Genomic DNA, 25379 nt, shown 5'->3' on the forward strand with positions numbered 1-25379 from the left:
TAGGATTTGGCGTCAGGGAAAGGGGCAAGGAAGGCAGGAAGGCAGGTTGGAAGGAAGGGAGAAATGCGCTGGGGGGCAAGGCACAGGCCTACCAGAGCGCGGGGAGCCCCGTGGGAGAAAAAGGCATGTGGAGGGGAGGGGAACCATGTTGGGGAGTGTGCAGCAGATCCTATGGGCCCATGGCGGCATGCAGTCATGGTGGGGGAAACATACTTTGCAGGAGGTTGTAACCACAGTGGGAAGGTCAGAGGCAAGTTTGTTGAGGAAGTGGGAGGACAGGGCAGCAGAGGGGAGTGGGCACATCATTGGAGGTGTGGCCAAAAGGAGTATGGAGGAGCGGGAAGCAGCTCCAAGCATTTGGTGGCGGCTCCCCACCGGCAAGATGTTTGCAAGCGGGGCTTGGTGCCAGGCTTGGTGGGGCTGGGGGTGGCGCTGTAGAGAAAGTAGGGGTGGGCTCTGGATGCCGCAGCAAGTGCCTCGGGCCCACTGCAAGGGCAGGGAGACATACTTCCTGTTGCCGCATTGGACAGGGCAGGGAGACGCACCTCCTGCTGCCAGAGCACTCCTGGCCATGGTTGTGTGGGGGGGTACTGGTCCGGTGGCTGTGGTGGAAGGGCATGACGATGGCAGTGAACGGGAAAGGCCGGGGCGAGGGTAGTGTGAGGCAGGGCAGCACAGACACACTCCCCCCAGCAGGCAGGCTTGTGTGTGGCAAGGGTTGCTAAGAGCCGCACAGGCGCCCAGAGAAGGCGGGCTCTCCAGGGTCGGATGCGAATCCAGATACTCTCTGGGGGCTGGACACACTCATCCCCCCAGGGAGTTTCTGAAATATTAAGAGGCACCATGGATAAGGATATTCATTGGTATAATTAATTTGTGGGACAGTTTAAAAAAAAACCCGACCTGCTCAGAACACCAGCAGCAGGGTCAAGAGGAAATAAATGTCTTGGTAACCTGTAGGCTGATTCCACGCAGGTGGAAAAGGCTGGGGCAGTGTCAGTATGGACTCAGGGCTAATCCTCGTGTCAACACCTTGGGGCACCTTAAAGTCTAGTGAAAATGTGGTATACTTTTTGGTGAGCAAGAGCAAGGCTTGGCCAAAGCATCTTTCAAAGCAGGCTCTGGTTCACCATGTGACATCAGAATAACAAAGGTTTTCTTTAAGATGCCACAAAACCACTTGCTGTTTTAGGTGCAGCAGACTAATTTGGAATTGGCTAAGTCTGGTGTCTGTACTATAAGAGGATGAATGGATTGCTGAATGATTATGGACAGTGAAGCACTATGTATTTGGAATAACAATTTGCTTTCAACCAACTGCAAAAGAAGAGCAAGACAGCAATACTTCAGCAACACAAAACAAATCCAATGTGGAAAGGGCCTATGTTGCAGCATTATATCAGCATCACCAGAAGCATGGACACGTGATAATTTTGTAAAAATAGTCTAAGACCATGGTTGCAAACTGTAGTTTAGAGCTAACTGTGATTAGAATTGGCATCAGTGCAAACACAACTTAGTAGCACAATTAACTCAGAAAACAGAAAGGAAGAATTCAATATCTTCTCTTATCACTGCTGTGGGAATATTATTTCTACACCAAAATATCTAGAATGTAGGATTCCTTAAAATCTGGGAAGAGCTGTATGTTTTGAGTGCCAGTACAAACCAGTCATTTACAACATGCACTGATTTGTTCATCCTATGCACCATTAGATATGTGGCTTCCACTGGAAGGCAATGAACCTGTCATGGATGTTCAGTTCACAATGAAGCTCCTTTCCAGCCCACAAGAACCACTGAATTGCTTGAATATGAACAGTCAAGTGAATGTACTTACAACTCCAAAGGAAGTACGGGTCATGCAAAATCCCCACCAATGTTTCTTTTTTATTACAAACAACTCTTCCGAGAAATGCATCAGTGCATGTTCACATCTCAATCCTTGTACTTACATCACTTTGTAGCAATGCTGCATGTACTGTGTGAGAAATGTTAATATCTTCTAAGCCGCATGAACCAATCATATGTCCTTTCATTTTCTCAAATGCTTCTTTGTACTTGTGCTGAGAAAAAAAGGCATAATGAAAGAAAGCAACATCTTTGCCATATTTTTGTTACTTTTTGTTGTCGCTTCAGCAAGTGAGAGTTTAAAAGAAAAGTAATGATTTATAATATATTTTTTAAATTCCTTCCATATCACTCAAGGTGGGTGACATCATTAAAACCACAAAAACCAAGTTTCTGCTTGCAAAAAGCAGGGTGCGATTGTATTTCCATGCCTGTCCAGGGCCTCTTACAGCTTCTCACTGCCACCACACACAAAATAGATCCCATCACTAAGCCCTAATATTTTGTTTCCTATGTAACTGGAAATTCAGAATCCATTTAGTTATATATGAAGTTATGATTATGCATCCCAACACAGATTAGGATGGATTTACTTACCAAGAAATTCATCTGTTATTTTAGTTCACTCACAGTTATGAAAGATCCTCTAGCACTCTTTGCATTTACCCTTCAGCCTTAACATATTTTCTTTCTTTCTGCATTTTCCTTCTTTGTGTCCTAGCAAATTTCCCTTAAGATGACTTTTCTGTCAAGGTTTCTCATTGTATCTCAGAATGTTGCTATTTAAATCAACTTACATCACTTATAATTTCACTGGAAGCCTTTGCTGCCTGGAAAGGAATAGCATCCAATTTCAGTTTATAACCACCATCACGTATCTTGCTCCAGGATTCCTTGTAGCGGGTCTGTTTGGAAATAATAAACACAACCAACATGGATTTATTGACATTTGAGCTTATTCTCCCTATAATATGCACAAATGTACACCTAGAAATACATTCTCATTCCCTTGTGTCTAGTTATGGCTGATGCTGCTTAAGGCTAAACTAAGCTTCTTAGAGCAATGTAGCCCCAAATAATATTGGACAAGTCTTTGTTTATATATATATATATATATATTTTTTTTACTTCGCTAACAGCACCCCCCCCCAGTTATTTCCAATGCAGCTAATGTCATCTTCCCTCTCTCCATTTTATTCTTTAATACAACAGACCTTCCAGGTAGGTTATGCTGAGAGGATGTGACTGGCCTAAGATCACCTAGCAAGCTTTCCATGGCAGAGTGTGAATTCAAACCTAGGACTCTCCTGTTTGGCCAATCTAACCACTGTAACACCCTGTCCACATTGTCCATTGTTGTGGACTACAGGCTGGATCTAAAGTGTCTGTGAACAGGGTAACTTCATGGGAGTGATTTTTGCTGCCTTCCCTTGCAACCAAAGCCTACAGCACACCTAACAGCACACCAAAGCCTATAGCACATATACATACGAACAACTAATTCTGATGAAGCTGTCTGATTTTTCCCCCCAATGTGCAACAGGGACCCATGGAAAAAAAGCAGAAGTTTTCATTACCCTACCACTATGTGCAAACTCTGCAAGATCAGGTACTGCTTACTCTGGTGTGTGTATGTGTTTGGGGAAAATCATCACCTAATTCTTGCAGATCAGCATTTGATTTTTAAGGCACAAGGGTGTCCAAGTGAAGAGCAAGCCTTATCTCGATTGAGTTTGCCTAAGAGTAACAGCAATCCACACATTCCACTATTCTACCTACAGTCCTTATTGATAGGGCTTGAAGACCAGCAAAAAAACTTTTAACCCTGGAACTGAAAACAAAGGAGAGGACAGAAGAAGAAGAAGTAGCAGCAGCAACAGCAGCGTGCTGGTGGAGTCTCAAAGTAGCTTACAATCGCCTTCCTTTCGTATACCCACAACAGATACTTGTGAGATAGGCGAGGCTGAGAGAGCCCTGATATTACTGAAGAAGAATAGTTGGTTCTTATATGCCACTTTTCTCTACTTGGAGGAGTCTCAAAGCGGTTTACAATTGCCTTCCTTTTCCTCTCCCTACAATAGACAGGTAGGTGAGGCTGAGAGAGCCCTGATATTACTGTTCAGTCAGAACAACTCTAGCAGTGCGGTGGCAAGCCCAAGGTCACCCAGCTGACTGCATGTAAGGGAGCATGGAATCAAACCCAGCATGCCAGATTAGAAGTCAGCACTCCTAACCACTACACCAAGTTGGTGTAGGCCTAGCATCATTGCTCCTAGTGGTTTGGATTAAGCATATCAATAAACTCAGTAGCAAGGTACAATGCTGATAAAAAATCTAACTCATTTGCAGCTCTTGTTGTAAGTATAAAGAATTTCCAGAGGCCAATATATCCTAGATCTGTACACCAGGCAAGTCTTACCTCACTAATATTGAAACTGTTCTGTTTAGCTTGAAGGACCTCAGGCAGATCTGCTGTTTGGGTGTAATGATGTTTTATGTTCTCTCCATGCTCCTTGTATAATCTCTGCAAAGTACAAAAACTTTTGTACAAAATCCTCGCTATAAAATGGTCCGTTATGATCCCAAACGGTGTTATATAAAAACAAGATAACATATATGTACTATTAAGGTGTAATCAGAGAACTATTAACTCGGATGTCTGATACATGACAAACCCAATGAATTCACAAAAGATTATTTCCCCCATATCTCATTGTTCATATCAAAATGCACCCTGAACTGGACAGTTCAGCACAAATTCAAAATATAGTTTAATTTGAGCACAGATATCTTTAAAAATCAAGAAATCAAAGCTTTTTAAACTGCCATCTGTTTAGTCCTATCTCTGAATTAGTTTCCACATGGACTAAGACTGCCTGATAAACACCCCCTCACTTCCTCATAATTGTGCTCAACCTTGTGAATGTCTATGATCACACTACAATAATCCTGGAGCAGCTGTGCATATGGAACAGTACAGATTCTCACAACACCAGTCACACCAACTGTTGGATATGTCTGCAGAGAGGGAATTTAGTGGTACCACTGCATGTGTGAATCCAAGTTGGAAACCTGAGAGTATCAGGTTACTAAAATAACAGTTACTAAAATATCATGTTTAAATCAGGTATCTCCAAAAAGCTCACTTTTGAAACAGTATATCCTGCTAGCCAATTTACAAATTACAAATATAGAATTTAATATACAAACCACTGAGTTATCATTTATGCTCGATATTCTATGTATGGAATTCCCATTAGGTTCAATGGAAGATAGCAGGCTTCCATTCTAACTAAAAGTGGCCTTTGTGTGATTCACCTGAACAGAATACAAGTCACTTGGTTCCTGGGAATGATATCAGCAACAGGGAGTGAAAGCCGGTGCTTCAATCAGGTCTTTCAAAGAGGATACCACTCTTATAATCATAATGTATATACATTATAACTTACATCCACAGCCTGGTTATAACTAATTCTAGCCTGGATCATCTCAGGAGTGTCTTTAATACTGGTAAACTTCAAAGCATATGGATGCTGACGGTACTTCTTCTGTTGAGCAGAAAAAGATCAAAGCTGTGAATTTTGTGCTGCTCTTTCATGCTATTTGAAAGAAAAAATCATAGGTTGCTTGAGATTAGAGTGAATTTGCGAACATAATTATTATTCCCCTTTTCTCAGCTTTATCTCTTAGGTACTTTCAGATTAATATTTGTTTCCATCTAACAATAACCTTTACCAATTAATAAGGGAAGAAATCTATCAAAATACAAGAAAATATTTCATAATGATTTCATGGCTGCTATAATATCATGACTGGAAAATCTTTTCCAAGTAGCCCCAAATACAAAATAATAGTTTGCACACACAGATCTTTGAAAAAAATAAAGTACTCAACTAGGAGGTAATTACAAAAATGTTTGTATTTGTTGCTTCCTTTTAAAAAAATGTTTGTTTGTTTTTTAACGTGGCAGCATGTACAATGTGCATTAACAGATTTCAAACAGATTTTGTGCATAGGTTCCTGGGATTACCAGAGATTTTAAAAAAGATTTTGACATATACAATCTTTGGAAGATGGACCATGTAAAGGCACAGCAACTTCTTTCTGTAATCTTAGAACCTGATTATAAGGATATGGTGAAAACATAACATTGCATAAACCATTTTTTAATCAGAATCCTACCAAGAAGATGTTATGTTAGGTTATTCTATTTCTGCATTTTTTTAGTGTATCAGGAGTACACACACTTGTGTACTCATACACACAAACAAATATGCTCCTATTAACTATGGTTATATTTTTCAATGTGAATAATTTCTTAATTATTCTTAATATAACATACAGTTGTGTGATCACCTACCACAAATCAATCACAACAGAAATAGAAAAACTATGCAGAGGTAGAACTGCATTTCCCAGAAGCACAATACTAAATTTCAAGTGATGAGAAAATTTAATGACTTTGTTTTTTTTTTAAGTGCTCACCATGACGGTTTATGCACTGGGAACTGTACAGGAGCACAAATCAGGGGCGGATGAGGCGCACCGGGCCAAATGCTCCCCCCGTGTGAGTGCAGTAAGAGGTGGGACAACCTGCCACGACTAAAACTCCAGCCTCCAGACCGGCATGAAACCTCCAGTGCATAAACAGTCCATGAGAAGGCACATGTACCACATTTATGCAAGGATCTAAAGCTGGAGATAGACAGAAAAGGATGTAGGTATCATCTCCTGAGGTATGACAGAGATGACAGTGAGGTACAATGTGCTTCCTTCCATTCTCCAAAATAAACTGTCACCAATGAGCCTAAATATTGCTTTAGTTTGAGAGGGAGGATGGGAGGGAAAGCTTGTTTAAAAGTAGGTTTTAATGCCATAAATACACCTTTTTTTTGCTCTCTCTTGATCCGCTTCATGAAAAAAGTGGACTAGCGGGTAGCAATTGAGTATTGTTTGATTGTCATTATTATTCATAATATCATTTGTCACCTACTTTGTTTTTGCAAAGGCTATAAGGACTCCCACTGTTTTGTGTTTGGTATCTGGCTTCTCCCTAATTACCAGTCCAATTCCTGGTTTCGAGAGCTTTCATGTGGGATGCCTTTTTCTTTCCCCTTTGAGTAGAAATTATTTTAATTTTATACAGACATTTTACACGCATTATGCAGCAAGTTTTGTAACGTGCTGTCACGAAATCTCACCTCACTAATGAGTTCTCCTGCCTTCTTAGCCTGCTTCACATTTAATGACCCAGTGGCGATCCATCCAACTCCTTTCATCCAGTTCAAATCTGCTCTGTATCGGTTCTAACAAAAGGAAAAAGAAATGCTCCATTGTTGCTGCTCACACATTAAAAGTGCCACCTAAAGAATTCACACATCAGAACACCAGCTGAGCCAAATTACTGCTTGCTTTTGTTTCATCCATTTCTCTGCAATTGTGGGCAAGGGGGGAGGGGGCTAAAGGGAGAAAAAGATGGCAATATTGCTAGCTATAGACCTTTCTGCCTAAGAAAAATCCTTTTAAAGGAATTATCTACCCTCTTGTTATAGCTTGCTAAATATTATTTGCATAAATAAATACTGAAGTCATACTACTACTAACAACCCGGCAGGAATGTTGCAGATTTTTCAGCATGGTAACAGTAGATTAAGACATTAAAAGGAAACAAGTGATTGTGGATTTGCAAGTGACTCATGCAACTGCTTTTCACATTTCTAGGTAATGTCCAAAGAGACAAACTCTTTCAGATTGTAAAAGAATGCCCCTCTTTGCCTGAAGTGGTTGCATACCACTTATACAACACTTACATCACTCTGCAAGCCGTAGGCCCACTTGGCCCATTTCACTTTCATGTCAGCAGGCAAGGCCGTGTAATGATGCAGGGTTGTCTTGTAACCCTTCCCAGTGGCTAGATCCTGAGCTTTCTTGGCATGGACAAGATTGATCATATCCATGGATACATGATATTGGCTCTTTACATCTTCAAATGCCTTTTTATACTCCAGATCACTCTGCACCTTTGACATGCGGAGCATGTGAGCCATCTGTGAGTCTTTGCTCACATCCTTCACCCCAATCAACTTCCCTCTAGACTTTTCATAATTCTCCTTATATTTTACCTGTGAAGAAAGAAAGTAAAAAGGAGCCCAATATAAACAATTAGTGTGCAGCATGTGGTCACCTGCTTACCTGGTAAGACAACTGAACATCATATACAATCTAGCAACATCTTTACCCAAAGAACAAGAAACTCAGAGCAAGTATTGTAGATCACCTTTTATATAAGCCAATATGTATCTAAAATAAAGATACACATCTGACTTCTGTGTGGCTTTTATGTTTGCAAAAGAAGCATATGGTGGTTTTATTTACTGCTTTAAATTGGCCTCATGTAATTTGAAACTGTGTTACATAGATTGTGCTTAATGCAATCAACAGTGCCATCTTAAGCAGGTACACCTTCTTTTCTTAGTCCATTGACTTCAGTGGACTTAGAAGGGTGAAACGCTGCTTAAGATAACACTGCGTTTGAATTTTTACCCTTTACATTGATTGAACCACTCATTCACCAAACCAAAGGGCTATAGCATACTCCTGACAGAGATATCTACCGTTCTGTGGCCATGTTATGCCAATTTTTGGTGAGTCCTTACTGTGTTGTGAATAATATCCCCCTACCTAAGCAAAAGAATGCCCAACATTTTCAATTGTTTAATTTTTGCCTTATACTTTTCGACATGGGAAACCATAAGTCAAAAGGTCAAATGCTGCTGGGAAACCATAAGTCAAAAGGTCAAATAATACTTTCAGTCATTTTTATACTTTTTATACTTTCAGTTCAAGAAAAGGTATTTTCTCCTTCTCTGAGGACTCGCAGTGAATTTAAGTTCTTCCTGGTACCAGCCTATGAAAATGTTTATGAGGCTATATTAAGCACTAACACAATTCCACTGCACTTTTTAAATTTCTTCCACAATATGTTTCTGTAGTCAATATTCTTTGATAGAGTTCTGTATTTTAAAGAATAGTGATATAAAAAATTAAAAAATATATAAAGCATTCTATAAATACAAGATAGTTACTTGTTTATGATATTTATGCATGATTTTGCCACACATTTTCAAAGAAGTTTATATAAAAAGTAAAAAAAGAAAGAAGTGAGGTGCTCTCGCTAAGGAGAAAGTACTATAAATATTTTATCCTCCAGCCTCGTTTGCCCTAGAAGTCTGATCAGATCTTGGAAGCTAAACAGTTTCCCCCTGGTTAGTATTTGAATGGGAGGTCACTGAAGTCCAATATTGCAACACAGATGCAGGCAATAGCCTGTTTCTTTCTTGCCTTGAAAATCATATGCAGTAAGTAGTCTGTGACATGACAGAACTTTCCATCACCAATTATTATACCATGTGACCCTCCAACCAATAGGAGGTGCTATTTATGTCTGATTATGGTTCAGTATCTTGCTTTGTCCTGTCTTGAGTACCTAGTTTAGATGGCAGTGCTGTATGGATTACATATAAGTTCTAAATAAATAGGGTTTCCAGGTCTGCCACTATGGTCGGAGACCTGCTGACAGTCTTGGAGGAAAATTAATTTAGAAATTGCTATCAGTACAATGTCACTTTCAGGGGAAACCCAGAAATGACATCACACTGCTTGATGGTTTTATTGAATTTCCAGTGATTCCTAGGACAGTTTCCCCACAGAAGTGACATAACGTTGTCGCACTGATGGTGTCCTTTATGTCTCCCCTTCCCCAATCTCCATCCAAGGGACAGCCAAAGGCTGGCAACCCTATATAATAAAGATTATGTTTCAAATATTACAACTACCAACTGGATATTCAAAATGGCAAAAGGTTTAATACCTGAAATTTACCAGTCACTTAGATGGGTCTGGAACCAGAAAATACCTTATTAACTTTGAGCTTTTGGGGTTTCTGTAAATGAATGGATTGAGCAGAGGTCAGTACAATAACTCAGTCTTTTATACTCACATCACTTGCCAGATCTCTTTTTGCTTTAGCTGTCAGAAATGGTATTGCATCAAGATGAAGTTCAAATCCTTTCTCCTTCTGGAGTTCCCAGCTACTTTTGTAGAGTTTCTAAAAAGATGCCAGAGCTGTAATTACTTTTGTTTTTGTCATATACCATTGACTTAACACTAGCACCTAAAATATACACATTTTATCAGATTTTTTTTGTTTTATAGAACATTAAAGCAGGCTTTCTCAAACAGATTTTCATGAAACGCTAGGGTTTCTTGATGAACCTGGAAGGGTTTCCCGAATGGGTGGGAGTTAATTATTTTTTAAAAAATCATTGTATTAAACATTTATTGGGTGATATGATCATATATGGCCATGTAGACCTGGCCATGATAGCCAATGATGGGCCTGGAGGCAATGGGAAGGGAATCCAGATAGGCAGGTACATAGCTAAGCTTCCCAATCATATTTAGGGTTCTGCGCTTCGGCATCCGAAGCGGCTGTTCGCTCCTGACGCAGCCAGCACCACACCTCCCCTTACCCCCCATGGCACGGAGCTGGCTGCGTCGGGAGCAAAAAGCCACTTCAGGCGCTGAAGCACCCAACCCTAATTATATTCTGTATGATCGTGCCACTTCTGGGGTTTCCCAAAACCTGAAGAATGTTTCAGGGGTTTCTCTATGATAAAAACGTTGTGAAAGGCTGTATTAAAGGATATAGATGCTTTATGCACGACGGCAGTTACTCCATGCTGCTGCCATGCCGTTGCAGCGGGGCAGGATGCCCTGTCATTCCCCGTGAATGCACAGGGGTGGGGCATGCGGGGCTGCCCCAGCATAGCGCGCACACATGCGCTTTACGCCGGGGCTAACAGGGTAAGCGGCAGTGGGGGGGAGATGAGGAGGGGCCGGGTCAAGTGGGAGGGGTGGGCCCCCTCCACACATTTTGGAAGGGGCAGGTGGATGCCCCTGTCAGCTCCGTGGCTCCGCAGAGCCCACAGGGGCCTGCGGTGTTCCTACAACACGGTGTTTCTATAAAGTGGGCCTTCCGTGGCCCTGGGCCAGGGTGGGCCCTGGGTGGTGGCGATGTCGCTCATAATCGGGGATTTTCCCCGAAGCCCTGTTGCTGCCACTTCGGGCATTCTGGCCCATGCATAATGGGTCCCTATGTGGTAACCGGTCCTTATTCCAAATTGCTTAACATTTAGGAATTCCTTATTCCAAATAACAATTAAAAATTATCAAACTGAAAGAATTGTATAACATCTAGGCTCCCACTGTACCAATGAACTGTGATAACTAATTGAAATGTATCAGTTCCCTAACCATAATTCTTGTGGCATTCAATCCATCCTTACTTACCTGACTAATATTTGCTGCATTTATTTTGGCCTGTATAAAAAGTGGCTCATCTTTATTGATGGTGTAATTATGAAGAAAATCCTCCTTTGCTGATCTGTATGTAATCTGTTCAAAGAAGGCAGACCAAATAGTATCAGTTGTAGATACAAATTATTTTGGAAGCAAGAAATAGATAATATTTTCAATTATAGCTATTCACCAGTGGTTAAAATATTCTCAAAAGTTAGCCATTATGCTTTACCAATCTTAGACAGGAAAGCAACCTAAAATGCATGGGTAACAAAACTCTTATGAGGAATGGGGACAATCTGACTGTAACCTTAATTCAAATTGGCAAACCGACCAGTTAATAGGTTCACGTAAATGAAGAATGTCTTGGGTTAGATTTGTTCCGCTAACAGCAGCACCTTGCCATGACAAAACCATCTCTTTCTCTAGAGGACATGCCCTACTGTTAGTGGAACTAATCCATTTGATTAAATCACTTGTTTAGAACACAGAAAATGGTTGTAGCCACTTTTGCTTCTGCTACTTTTACCAAAACTAGGTAAAAGATCAGGCACTGTTTCCCTGCTAAATGAAAGCAAGGCACCAGTCAAAAGGAAGTGAAACAGTTTTTCAAGTAACAAATATTTCCCTAAATACAGTCTAAACAACTGACCAAGTTTTACAATGAAGCAATGTAGAGACAATCTAATTCAGGTACCATGTAAGATAATTTTAATAACAGTCAGAATAGCCTCACTGAGGTAGGTGCAGATGTTCTAAAGGATCCAATTTATTCTTTTTCTCTCTAGTTTTGTACATGGCCTTTATCACCACAGTTTCTGAAACCTGGTCAGCACGTATCTGGATACCCTTTGGGTTTAAAGGTTTTCTACCTGTGGAAGTAGAGGGAGTTCAAACAAAATCTTAGAAGTACACCTCAAACCTGTGTAAAGTAATGGCAGATTTTCATGGCTGGATCCTATTGCTTTTTCAGTGGTGGTGCCTGTCCCCAAGAATTACCAGTTTTAATGATAAAGAATTGGTGTGGAGGGAAGGTAAAGCAGGGACTTACATCACTCTGCAGTTCCTGGCTTTTCTTCGCATGTTTGATCTGGGAACTGTCTGCCACACTTGTGAACTTTAGAGCATCAGCCTTCTGTCTGTACTTTTTCTAATTAAAATACATTTAGAAAGAGGTGAAACAGAAATCATTACAGCATTTCTCAAAGGTTAAAGATTAACAAATGATACCTTCCGCTTATTGCCAGATGTAATGTAAGATTCCAAGTTGGAAATGGATAAAAATCATTCAAAGGAAATGGGAAGCCTATACTGTTTCCATCTTTCTGCACATCAGTTTCTTACAGTGTAATGTACCAATCAGTGAAAAATACCAATTTGTAGTGGACATGAGCTAATTCTTCAGGTATTCTTATATGTTAATTTTTTCTCCTTGAAAATGCATGTAAAAAAGCCAGAAAAAGCCATATTCATAACTCTGTAACGTAAAAATCTGTAGGTATGATTCTGAGATGCGTGGATTCTGTTACAAGCTCTAGGCCAGGGGTAGTCAAACTGCGACCCTCCAGATGTCCATGGACTGCAATTCCCATGAGCCCCTGCCAGCATTCACTGGCAGGGGATGATGGAAATTGTATTGCATGGACATCTGGAGAGCTGCAGTTTGACTACCCCTGCCTAGGCTGTTGATTTCAATAGACTCTGAAAGGTATAACTCTGCTTAGAATTGCACTGTTAAAACTAACCTCATGTGATAAAGTAGGAATACTTTATCTGCTTTGGCATCTGGCACCAAAAAAAAAAGCCTTGAGAAGTTCAAAATTTGTAGAGCTTTACAATAGTGAAGTCTAGCATAACATCCTGACCTATTTCTGTAAATAGCCTTTTCTTAAGATTGTTGCTGTCAAAAGGCCCATAATAAAACAGCCTGTTCATAAAATGAGGCAAACTCTTCCATATACTTAATGTAATAATCTAGCGTAACAATTCATCAGCTGAACACAGCAATTTACACCAGTGTATGCATATTTGCATATGAGCCTCAATGTAGCATGTCTGTGGGGAAAGGTTATATTCAAGTTAAACTTTCTCAGCTGAAGCCAAGACTGAGTTGTTGTCATTCCGTTTCTTTTGTTATACTACACACAGCACCTCAAAAAGCTGCTCATTATTCCATATTGAAAATCTGTGGAAAACTGAAACATACTAAGACCAAGCCACTTTTGGAAAACTATGCTGAGCCCAATATGAAACTAAAGCAAGAATAATGATAAATGCAAAATTAGAAGCATCCAGGTATGTGTTTTTTACCACTTGATATAGTTCTGATACAGTTCAGAAATAAAGAGTGCTGGCAACTGATAATCACTGGATTCACTGCTTCTGGAAGGGAGTATTTATATGGCAAACCTCAGCAGTAGGTGTCACTTTGCTTCTTTGCAAGATATTAGATCTGAGCATTGTTGCTTTTCACTGTCTCTGTTTTGCAGTATCAGTGGTGGCAGATGTCAGGAATCTACAGCATCAGAGTATATTCTCCCTGGGAACTTAAAATAATCTTAACTAACTACACTTTCTTCTTTTCTCACCATGAAGTTCTTTTTATAAATCTCTTAAATTTTCTTCTAATTTCCAGCTCTTTAAGACAGGTTTCAACCGACAGGTATGGCAGCCTGCTGGGGCCCTGATGCACTTTCTTGCACCACCTTCTTGGAACTGCAAGAGCAGAAGGATTTACAAATATCTAGCATGCAGGAGATTCCTGACAGTTTTTCCACTCAGGCTTAACAAATGCAGCAGCCCTCCATATAAGTCCCATGATGTCTAGTGCATCCTTTTTGGTAGGCAAAAGGGAACACTTCCTCTCCCTTTCACCAGAGGATGGAGCCAACCCATTTATTTTTCAGAACAGTTCATCCTTTTATTCCTTTGATTTCAGATTAAACAATAAAATCAAGAAACTTGCCTCACTGACAAGTTCTCCTGCTTTCTTGGCTTGTTCTATATTAAGACTTCCATCTGTTATCAACCCAACTCCTTTCATCCATGTCAGGTCTGTCCTGTACTGAAGCTGAAGAAAAAAGAAAATAGTTTTTCTTACACGAGTTGAATGAGAAGGATTCAGTAGATTCTGTATGTGTGTAGGAAGTGCCATCAGAGTCAGCTTATGGGCCCATTATGCACAGAGGGGAAGGTCCGCATTTTGGGTGGAATGGCGTCACCTAAAATCACCGATAACGCACGGCACCGGCTGCAACCGGCTGCAGATTCAGTGCATGCCGCCGAAAAAGCTGCACTAGCAAGAAAGCGGAGCTTCCAGGAGACCAGGGCGCAACCAGAAGCGGCGCCAGGGTCGCCGCGTGCATAATCAGTTACTCTGGGTTTTGCCGCCGTGCGTAAGCGGTTTGCTTCGCGTCTTCTCCCTCTGCGTTTTCCATGTGACCCGAAATTGCTGTTTCGGCAGCCGTGCATAATAGGCCATGGTGACGACCCTTTACAGTTTTCAAGGCAAGTGATAAAGCAGAAGCAGTTTGCCATTGCCTTCCTTCACGAAGTCTTCCTTGGTAGTCTCTCATCCAAACCTATTTAACTTCTGAAATCTGATGAGATAAGGTTACACTATACCATTCCACATCCCCCTCAGTAGATTCTAGAATATACTGAGCCCTAGTGACAAGCACACAAGTTGCAGTCCTTCAGTAGTGTTGATTGCTTTCAGATCATTTTGCAATACCAGTCCTTAAATAAAATATAAATCAAATTCAGTTTGATTCTGAGTAATCAACATGTAGTCTGTGGATAGACTACAATCCAACACCTGCCTTGTGATGAAACAGTTAAGACACTGAAACTAATCAGAGCCTAGGTACCTACCTCACTCTGGAGCCCATATGCCTTTTTGGCCCATTGTGTCTTTAAGTCTTCTGGAACTACTGTATACTCATGGAGTTTCTTCTTATAATCAAGATCACTAGCCAGAGCTTGGGCCTTTTTAGCATGCTCCAAGTTTATCATGTCCATTGGTAAGTGGAAATGTGTTTTACTCTTCTCAAAGTCCTTTTTATATGCAACCTATATAACGGCAGACTTTTAATATTTATGTTTCATAAAAGAATGCAAAAGATCAACAACATTACATTTCATTAATATAATATTAACAAAGCCATTTATTTTAAGTTCTTCATAATGGACCAACATTCTTTCTCCTTTGTATATTTAGCTGAAATGTATATTTGCATGAAATGAAAGACTACTACACTCAAGCCATCCTGCCTGCATTACCAATGTTTCTCTCAACAATCTAAAACCAAGTCCAGTTTTTCAGTTACAATTCATATCCATTCACTAATTTTATCATTATATAGCACATAAAATGTTTTTGTCCAAGAAAAAAACATATTAATGGCGAATTAAGGCCAAATGAATTTTAAATAATAAAGCTTTCAATGTACTTCTCCTTGGAACTAAGGCTGGTGTTCTTTAAACTGTAAGAGCAACTTCCTTCTTTCCCTTGTTTACACAGTTTCCCTGTTTTCTTCCTTGATATTAATTGTAGTGAAGAATTACATCTGCATCAAAACTGATGATGGTTATTTCAAGACAAAATCAGAAGCTATTTTGAAAATCCTAGTTAATTTTACTGTCAGCATGCATGGCCTATTAAGCCCAAACTAATAATAAGGCAGCAGTCCTAAACATGTCAATTAGGAAGTAAGTCCCATTTTAGGATTGCAGATTAAGAGGGAAAGTAGTAGTGAAGTGCTTCAATAATTAAAAATAAATAAGTACAAAGAAGAAATTATTTACCTCACTACTCATTTTGGCTACCTGCAAAGAGTGCAGAAGTCTGGAATCTTTGTTTGCCATTGCTTTGCCTTTTGTTTTCTCATAGTCTTCTTTATATTTAATCTTTAAAGATAAAATATTTTATTATAAATAAAACCAATCATTTTGTATTTATTAAAAACATGAACATACATTATAATCATAGTCCCATTTTGCTGATTTGACTGTGATCATTGTATTTCGACCTAACCCACTACAGAGATCTTTCAAGAGGAGAAAAAGCAAAAGAGAAAAACTACAGAAATATTTTGGAGACCCTCGGTGAATGAAAGATGAATAAGATGAATAAAAATGTGATTGTTTCCGTGTTCTGTATGGTACTTAGACATTAAAAACTCTCATTAGCTTAATCAAGCAAGAAGTATTACAGCAATTTCAGGTGCAACATTTTGAGGGTTATTTTAGGACTGCAGCAAAGGGAAGGATAACAGACCGTATTCTATGGTAAAAGCCCTTTAGTCCATGGAATAACTCTGTATAATCCACGCCATACATTTCTTGATAAACTAAAATATTTTCTTTTATTTAAGAACTATTCTAACTTATTACTTAAACCTTGTAAAGCCATATAAGAAACAATATTTCTTCTAGATTTGGTGTTTGGAGTCTACATTTCACTTGCATTTTGGACTGCAGCAATCCTGGGGCACTCATTCAAAAATAATTAATAAATAAAACACATTAGGAAAATATTATTAGTCTTCTAAGAACTGCAGACAAAGATAAATTAATGTGGTATTAGCATAATGTGAGACAGCTATGCCTGGAAAATGACATCATGAAATAAAACTGGGGGGGGGGAATCTAAATTGTAGAATTATATGCTTTGAAAATATTGTGAAAGACAGGGAGACAAAGATTCTCTGGCCAATTAAGATGTGCCTTCTTTTAATTAACATACTGAATTTTCTAAGTCATTCAATTTGTGTTACTCTGTTTTTATATAAAATGAACCATCTTTATAGAAAATAAACCGTTTTAAAAGATGATTTGTCAGAAATAGAAAATACTATACAATTTCTCCTAAGGTTCATTAGAGTATGAAAAAGATTAATTTAAAGTTAAACCTAAAACTTAAAACACCAAATCAACATGCTTTCCTTTTTCTCATTTATTTCTAACTTCCCTTAAGAATAAGTCCTAAAATTTCTCTATAACCTACATCACTGGCAAGATCTCGTGATGCCTTGGCAGCTAGCAAGGACATGGAATCCAATGTCATTTCAAAGCCTTGGCCTTTGCTTTTCTCCCAGCCTTCTTTATACTTAATCTGGTTTAAAAACAAACAAACAAACATTGGAAAAATGCACAAGATCAGCAAATGTCATATTTATGGTTAAAAATTGAATGGCTATGTAATTTTATTTAAGACATAAATTAGATACCACTTAGATTGTAAATGTAGAATAAAAATACAATTGGAAGGGACCGCCAGCCAGCCCCGTACACCCACGAGTGGCAAAGATTTCCACACCTGCACACTGTACTTTCTGAACAAGAAGATTATGTCCACCTGTGGCAACTTGGCATACAATTCATTTCATAAACCAAAATATGCAAATGTACATAAAGTACTCCATAAAAAATACATATTTCAAATGTAATTTTTGTACAGAATATGTTTATTACAGCAGGTATAAATGAAAACCCAATTAAATCTTTGGTATACTTTGAAAATACACCTAAACCAGTTCTGCAACTGTTAAAATGGAAATATCTAATGCCTTCTGCCGAGCCTTGACATTTCATCATCATCATCATCATCATCATCATCATCATCATCATCATCATATTATTATTATTATTATTATTATTAATAATAATAATATCTCACTATAATACACAAATGTATATTTGTTAATCATTTTCCTCACCTCACTGTATAGTTCTGCATTGGCTTTAGCCTTGACTAACTGTGGTACATCTTGAGGCAGAGTATAATGTGTTTTGGTTTTCTCATACTGAGCTCGGTAGTTCAGCTGCAACAAAATATTCAATGTTATTTAGCTGTATGCCCTCCAATCAAAAACAACCTCTAAAACAAAGAAAATTTGGTAAAATAATATGTGATTATGAGCATTCAGATTCTATGAGGAAATGCTTAAGGATTAAAAAGGTTTTTGCAGCCTAAATTTCAAATTACTAACTATGCTGTTGATTCTGAATTTCAGCTAGGCTCTGAGGATACCAGAAAAGCATTTTATCCTTTGCTAGGAATCTCTGTGATCGATAATCTTGAATTACATCAACGGAATTATCATTGCTGTAAAAATATGCCTGTTAAATGCAGATCACACATTAACAACAGCTTATATATTATATAAAAATAACCAAGCTACATAAAATATTGCACTTAGATCTTATGATAGTACTGCTATTGGCACTCAGGAACAGGTAATCTTTCTCCCTACAAAAGTAAATGACATAGGGCTAGTTTTCACTAACACAAAAACTCAAATATGGGCTACAGGTACAGGGTTCTATGATATAATATTCTCCAAACAAAAATCGCCACCTACACTAGATGCTAGAGAGAAGATGTCCCCTCACTGTCATGCTATTTTTAAACCTACAGGGAATTTTTTAATACATGGAAAGTATCATGTGAGCCTCCATCTGAGGTCACAAGCCGAGACACTGTGAGAAAAAGGTCCTAGTGTGAGCAATAACCTACATGAACATTACCATTTGTAGTTATTGTAGAATTTATATTTATCAGCAATTTAAAGTTACTGTATTGTTTAATAGTAATCAGCTACAATAAAAGTTACATTTCTGATCATTCTTTGAATAACTGAGTTCACACCATTCAAGGCTCGCACCTTTCAGTAACTGTATCAATCAACAATACCATTAATACAATTCACTGTTTAACTGTTAATATTTCAACCAAAACCCCACAGATTAGTGAAACTGGGAATGCACCATGATGAGATTAATCGGCATATCTGAATGGGAGGGGATTCTGAGGGCCTAGACGTTGTCAGTTTGCTGACCTCAACCAAATGGTTGGTTCATTCGCACCTGTAGTCTGTGTACTTTTAATCTCTTTGCCATGGAATTAAACAAACAATTTTTAATCAACTATAGTTTTAAAATCCTTCATTCTTGCAAAAGAAAAATAAAGTTCTTGCCTACATCTTCAATGCTATGAGACCATACTTAAGATAATAGTCTGTGTAATTTTAGGGAATGGGCTTAGCTGAACATCACAGTTCAAGATTCAAATGAGTAGCCATGTTGGTTTGAAGTAGAACAATAAAATCAGAGTCCAATAGCACCTTTAAGACCAACAAAGATTTATTCAAGGCGTGAGCTTTCAAGTGCAAGCACCCTTCCTCAGACTAAGAACTCCCTACATGATAGTGGGGATATATAGCAAAAACTAATTCTGTTACATTCGTAAACTGTGTCACACATCTAAATATAGCCATATGATTATTCTTAGCCAAAACAGGCAATCAGTCCCCTGGAATTCAGTTGTAGTTTACAAAAACATAGGAGAAATAAAACTCTCTGTCAGTGACCAAAGACTCTCACCCCACCATTTGCTGCTGGCTCCATCTGTTTCCTTAAAAGTGTGAAACATTCCTGCAAGGGAATTGCTGACAACTATGTCATCCCAAAACCAGAGTCCAGTAGCACCTTTAAGACCAACAAAGATTTATTTGTGAGCTTTCAAGTGCAAGCACTCTTCATCAGACTATGATCTTCTTACATGACATGGAATATATATAAGGGAATATAGAGTGAACTGATTTTTGCTATATATTTCCTGTCATGTAAGAAGATCATAGTCTGTCGAAGAGTGCTTGTACTCGAAAGCTCACGCCCTGAATAAATCTTTGTTGGTCTTAAAGGTGCTACTGGACTCTGGTTTTATTGTGCTACTTCAGACCAACACGGCTACCCATTTGTATCTATCCGAAAACCAGGGAGTGAAACACAAAATTCCATTACATTACCATCACCTTATAGTCACATTATCACAAATAAAATAAATTGGTCTAAACTGCTGTATAATCCCACCATGCATACCAGCTATGTATCTTGACTTCAACTAGATATGAAAAGGTTGTAATGTCATTTGAAGGTTCAGCTTCAAATCCTCATCTTAACAATGTAAAGGAGAATTTATGGGTAACAAATGTATTTCTGGTCCTGTACATGGAAGAAAGGCATTGGAGAATTCTGAGTGTCTGAAAGTGTCAAGCAGGCAAACTAAGAAGAAAGCACAAAAGATAGGTATGCCAGCTCCAGAATGGGGAAAACCCGGAGCTGTTGGGGGTAGAGGCTATGGAGGGTGGGGTTTGGGGAGTGGAGGGATGTCAATGGGGCATAATCCCAGACAGTCCACCTTCCAAAGCAGCCATTTCCTCAAGGTGAACCAATCTCTGTCACCTGGAGATCAGTTGCCATAGCAGATCTTCAGCTATTTATTATTTATTTATTTACTGCATTTATTTACTGCTCTCCTTTGCAACTCAGGGTGGTTTACAGGGAACATGAAAACAGATACAACAGTTCAGTAACTACATCAATCAACAATAACATTAACACAATTCACCATTTAACTGTTAATATTTCAACCTGCCCATTAGTGAAATCAGGATTGCCCCATGATGAGATTAACAGGCATATCTGAACGGGAGGGGATTCTGAGGGCCCAGATATTTTCAGTTAGCTGACCTCAACCACATGTCTGGTGGAAGAAGTCCATTTTGCAGGCCTCTGTGGAACTGTGCTAGCTCCGACAGGGCTCGGATCTCCTTTGGAAGCTCATTCCATCAGGTGGCAACCAGGACAGACAGAGAATGACCTGGCCCTGGTTGAGGTCAAACATGCTTCCTTGGGGCCAGGGATCACCAGCTATCATCTGGAGATTGGCAACCCCAATAAGCAGAATGTTCAAATTTTACTTTGGCCTGTCAGTGTGAATTCTGTTATAGACCTTATCGTTCAACATATTTTTGAGCATGAGGATTTATAGGCAGAAGACAAATGAGTTCAGTTTAATGAAAAGGCTGGCATCTTAAATTTTCCCCACAAAGTAATATTATAATTATTATGGTTTATAATTAATATGAAATTAGATAAGTGATACTGGCATCTGGTTTCTGACAAGGAGATTATCCCGAAAAAAGAATACAAACTCCTTATAACTCTTAGCAATGTGATAAGTGCAAGATACCTTCTTAACTATGTTATAGTTCTCAAGCTTTAATGTAACAAACAAACAACGGGCAGTATGACTTACATCACTAAGCTGTTGTGCATTGATTTTTGCTTGAATGATCTGAGGTGTGCAGGTAACAGAGCTATACTTCAGTTTATCTATATTTTGCCTGTAGTTAACCTAAATTAAAATAAAAACGCACGTATCATAACAGGATAGAGTAAAGCAATTCTCCATGTGCACAGATATAGCTGATTAAGAGAGAAAAGTACAAAGCAGTAACTAAAAATAGAAACCAAGCAGCTTTTTACAATTATGCAGTTTCACTCATGAAGTGTTCACATAAAATCAGCATCCTCATTTTTCCTTCTATATCTTCTGTTCGACTCACACTAAAAAAGCTAAATAATGGAAACTAAAACAGTTTTTGTTGGAAGAGAAGCATAAAAATTATCATTCCACTAAAACAATATTAAATTAAGATTTTTAAATGGAAGAAATAGGGAAATTCATTTAATGGGAAAAGTTCGACATGCATTGTAATAAGGCAAAAATGTTATTTCAAAGTCAGTAAGCTCAATAATATGCTAATACATTAATGTACTGGCAACAATACTATACTATCCAAAGTATATTATTAAATCCACAAATTAAGCAAGTTAAGCCTATTCTTCCCCAAAACATCCACGTCACTCAACAGGATACAATTATTATCCTCAGTGGGCCTTCATTAATATTCACTCTGTTTAATTACCTCCTTGCTAAACAGCACATTGTATGCTACTCAGAAGTAGCTTGCTAAGAGGGTTATTATTTTGATGGAAAGGGACTAGAGGAGTCAAATGGTATTTACAGCCAAAGAATACAGTTTCGTTTTCCTAAAAATGTGTAACTTAATGAAAAAGATGATCAATACAACCAAAACAGTTTCTCTTTATGAGATAATATTGTATGATCTGAGTTTCTAGCAGAATTTCCTTTATAATTCCAAGGAATAGTCATGTTTTTGTGGCAAAATAAAGTAGAAGTTCAGTAACACTCTAAAGACAAACAATATTTTCTACTGCAACTGTTGTACCTCAAATTTTGAAGGAGCCCTAGCTTCAGGGAAATTCTGAGTTTGCCACACAAATTCACCTGCAAGTAATGGTTTCCTTTCAGCATCTGATGAAAATCCATCAAGTACAGTAATGAAAATCCCTCAAGTACAGTAAGTCACAGGATCAGGTTGTTAAACCAGGAATTTATTTTTTCTCTACATGTACTTAAGAATCTTTGAATACTTAATTGTGTGCAGACTTTCTTTTTTTAGTTCTGAAAAAGTAGTGAGTTTTATTTGTATTTTATTTTATTCATTTATATTCTGAATTTGCCCAAGTGATGATCCCAATAAAATGCATAGTCTAGATGTAATTAAAAAAAGAGTGGAAGGCTAGCTCTTAGCTCTAGAAACAAAAAATTAAGCCCTGGTTATTTTTGGATTAATATTTTACTGGTTAGGTCAATGTTCTATCTTACACTTAAAAGTATCTCAGAATGTCCGCTGGTTTAGACCAGGTTAGGAATTGAAAAACACTTCCACATATTATAAGTGATGCACTGAATCTGATGCGGTCCTTTTGTGAAAGCAATTTCACACAGGACAAGAGAATACTTTAGATTTTATGTTACTCTACTTAAACAGGCCAATGTTAATAACCTATGTCCCACACACACTCACAGAACTCTGGACACTATAGTCCTCCTAGACCAACTCCTCGCGGGGAGGAAATGTCAGGCTAGCACTTACATGGCAGTGAGGCTAATCTCTGCTTATGAATGATGTTGGCACCAGCCCAGCCTCCTCCAGGCTCTGGTCCACTTTAAGGTTTCTGGTGCATTGCAACATGGGGACGCAGATGTTTCTGCCTTCTCTTTTTTGCCACAGGCACCATCGGCAGCCATGACGGGCTAGGCCCATGCACACAAGGAAGAGTCAGGACTTCCAGGTCTGGCTCCTCCCCTGCCTATGGTATCCTGGCAGGGACAGAAAACACCCTGTTCAGCTCCATAATTCTAGAGGGGAAAATCTTACCCTGTTCATACTCAAGAATCAGTGGGGCATCCTGCCCCACCACAAGAAACTGTCAGCGGCCATGCATGGCCACCGCCACAAGTAATAGGTCCTAGTGTACCTCAGGAATTCTAATAAAATACTCTTAGCATGCTTACCAAACCACAATTCCCAATATTCTTTGGCTAAAGCAATGGTAGATAACTAACCAATCTAAGCCCATCATGCCCTTAGGTCAGGGGACTGCAACAGGTGCCCTAGAACCCAATGTGGTTTATTATCAAGCCTAATGTGATTCTTTCAAAAAGAAAAATCAATTTTAAAGATATATTGGAGCGGTAGGTAGGATACTAGAAAAATCAGTATGTGAAAGGAATAGCAAGCAAATATTTTTATGGGTCTAAAGTGCGTCTTAGAAACATTTTACAGAAAAGGAAATTAGAGAAGTGAAGAGTTTCCATGAATCCCTTTGCACAGGGAGCTCCAATGTACATTTATTACTTATTGTGAGATCTCATGTACACCGCTTCACAACAACTTCTCTTTGGCCTTCAGAAACTTTATGAATTATTATTATTAATATTATTATTATTATTGATTACTATTGTTAACTAGGAATAATGTTAAGCTGCACACTTTCATTTACTTAAAGAGGCTTCTTAATACTAGCTCTTTCTTGATCTCTTGCTCTAAATGTTGATGTCATTCAGCTCTAGTTACAAAAGACTGCAAGTCTCTGCTTTAGGAAACAGTGGCAGTAATGACCTTTGGGTGACAACTAGAGAGGAGAGGACTGACATAACCGCATGCTTAGTGTGTCATTTCCAGGCTCCTGAGCTTTCATGATCTTGCTAGCTTAAAAACAATTTTTTTTCTTTTTGGACTCTGCTGTCATCCACTATGTTTGTCACCATGAATCATACTCCCTCCCGCAGAGGATGGTGAACCATTCAAGTAACAGGGTGAGAACTCAGAAGGCTATTTACATCTTTCAAAGGGACCAGCTTCCTTGTTGTTTGATATGAAGGAGTGAGTGTTGCTGGGTAATTGTAATCAACATCATCATGTGTATAGTCTGATTTATAGGCTATCTGGAAGACAAGAAGAACAAAAACAATCAACTTTTTTAAAGCTGTCATTTGTTCTGAAAAATTAGCAGACGAGAAAAAAGTGAAACAATAAGATTAATATTAAACACAAGAAACAAAGTAGGCACACTGTTGTCAATGCCAAAGAAAATGAAATTATTTGCATAGTTTAGCTGCTAATTGATTCTTTTTCAGCTGCACAATTAATCCAGTGCCAACCGTGGGAGCATTAACTTAACTTCCACCTGTGACACATCCCTTTTATCTTCCTGCTTAGTTCTGGAGCTTCTTACAGATCTGTAAATAATGCACTTCAAGACACAGTATGTAATGAAATGGCATCTCAATGAACTCAATACAATTAAACCAGGTTTAATTGCTTACGAAAGATTGCTTTGTGTAAATAGACTGACCATGAGAGAGGCTGCATAATAGCAGATGAGAGACAGATCTTTCTTTCAAACTAAACATACTAATCTTAGGGTCCAATCTCAATAGTTATTGTCGCAACAATACCCTCATAATATGGCCACATTATGCTATCCAATCATGGCAAATTTATTATTGGCGTCTTTATTCTGTTTAATGCTCAGAAATATTTATGAAATTCCTTATTCCCCCCCCCCCATACACACACACACTTATTGTTGCATCTCTTCAGGCAGAATCAAACCAACTTACGTTGCTTGCCAAACTTCCAACCTTCATGGCATGCAGGGTACGCTGGTCCAAGCCAACACCTTCATAGTGACCTTTCTGGTTCTGGTAATGCTCTCTGTATTTGAGCTGCATACAAAAACAAATCCCTCAATTTTATGAAGAAAAGGGGGGGGGAAGTGGAGCGAAGATCAATGTACAATCCTGGCTGGGAGTTACACACAGGAATTAATGTTCAATGAAGGAATGTAATGTTATTTTTGGCATGGATATTTATTGATGCAATTAATTATAGTTGACTTTTTATGCTTGATAACAGATATTTTGGTTTTTCTTTTTCTGATAATGT

The 25379-nt window shown here is 38.7% G+C and overlaps 1 protein-coding gene across 1 annotated transcript in view; it reads right to left on the minus strand.

Annotated features, from left to right (window-relative positions):
• NRAP (nebulin related anchoring protein) overlaps positions 1–25379 on the minus strand; it is an 81011-nt gene that overhangs the window by 23186 nt on the left and 32446 nt on the right. Inside the window, exons 13-29 of the mRNA XM_077349797.1 lie at positions 25055–25159; positions 24272–24376; positions 21314–21412; positions 17931–18035; positions 17219–17326; positions 16018–16119; positions 15085–15282; positions 14177–14281; positions 12263–12361; positions 11203–11307; positions 9851–9958; positions 7662–7973; positions 7053–7157; positions 5301–5399; positions 4271–4375; positions 2649–2756; positions 1956–2066 (exon numbers count right to left, since the gene is read on the minus strand). Of these exons, the coding sequence (XP_077205912.1) occupies positions 1956–2066; positions 2649–2756; positions 4271–4375; positions 5301–5399; positions 7053–7157; positions 7662–7973; positions 9851–9958; positions 11203–11307; positions 12263–12361; positions 14177–14281; positions 15085–15282; positions 16018–16119; positions 17219–17326; positions 17931–18035; positions 21314–21412; positions 24272–24376; positions 25055–25159 (2079 nt within the window). The remainder of the gene's footprint in view (positions 1–1955; positions 2067–2648; positions 2757–4270; positions 4376–5300; positions 5400–7052; positions 7158–7661; positions 7974–9850; positions 9959–11202; positions 11308–12262; positions 12362–14176; positions 14282–15084; positions 15283–16017; positions 16120–17218; positions 17327–17930; positions 18036–21313; positions 21413–24271; positions 24377–25054; positions 25160–25379) is intronic.

Source organism: Paroedura picta, chromosome 8 (genome assembly GCF_049243985.1).
Source record: "Paroedura picta isolate Pp20150507F chromosome 8, Ppicta_v3.0, whole genome shotgun sequence".
NCBI classification, from domain to species: Eukaryota; Metazoa; Chordata; class Lepidosauria; order Squamata; family Gekkonidae; genus Paroedura; species Paroedura picta.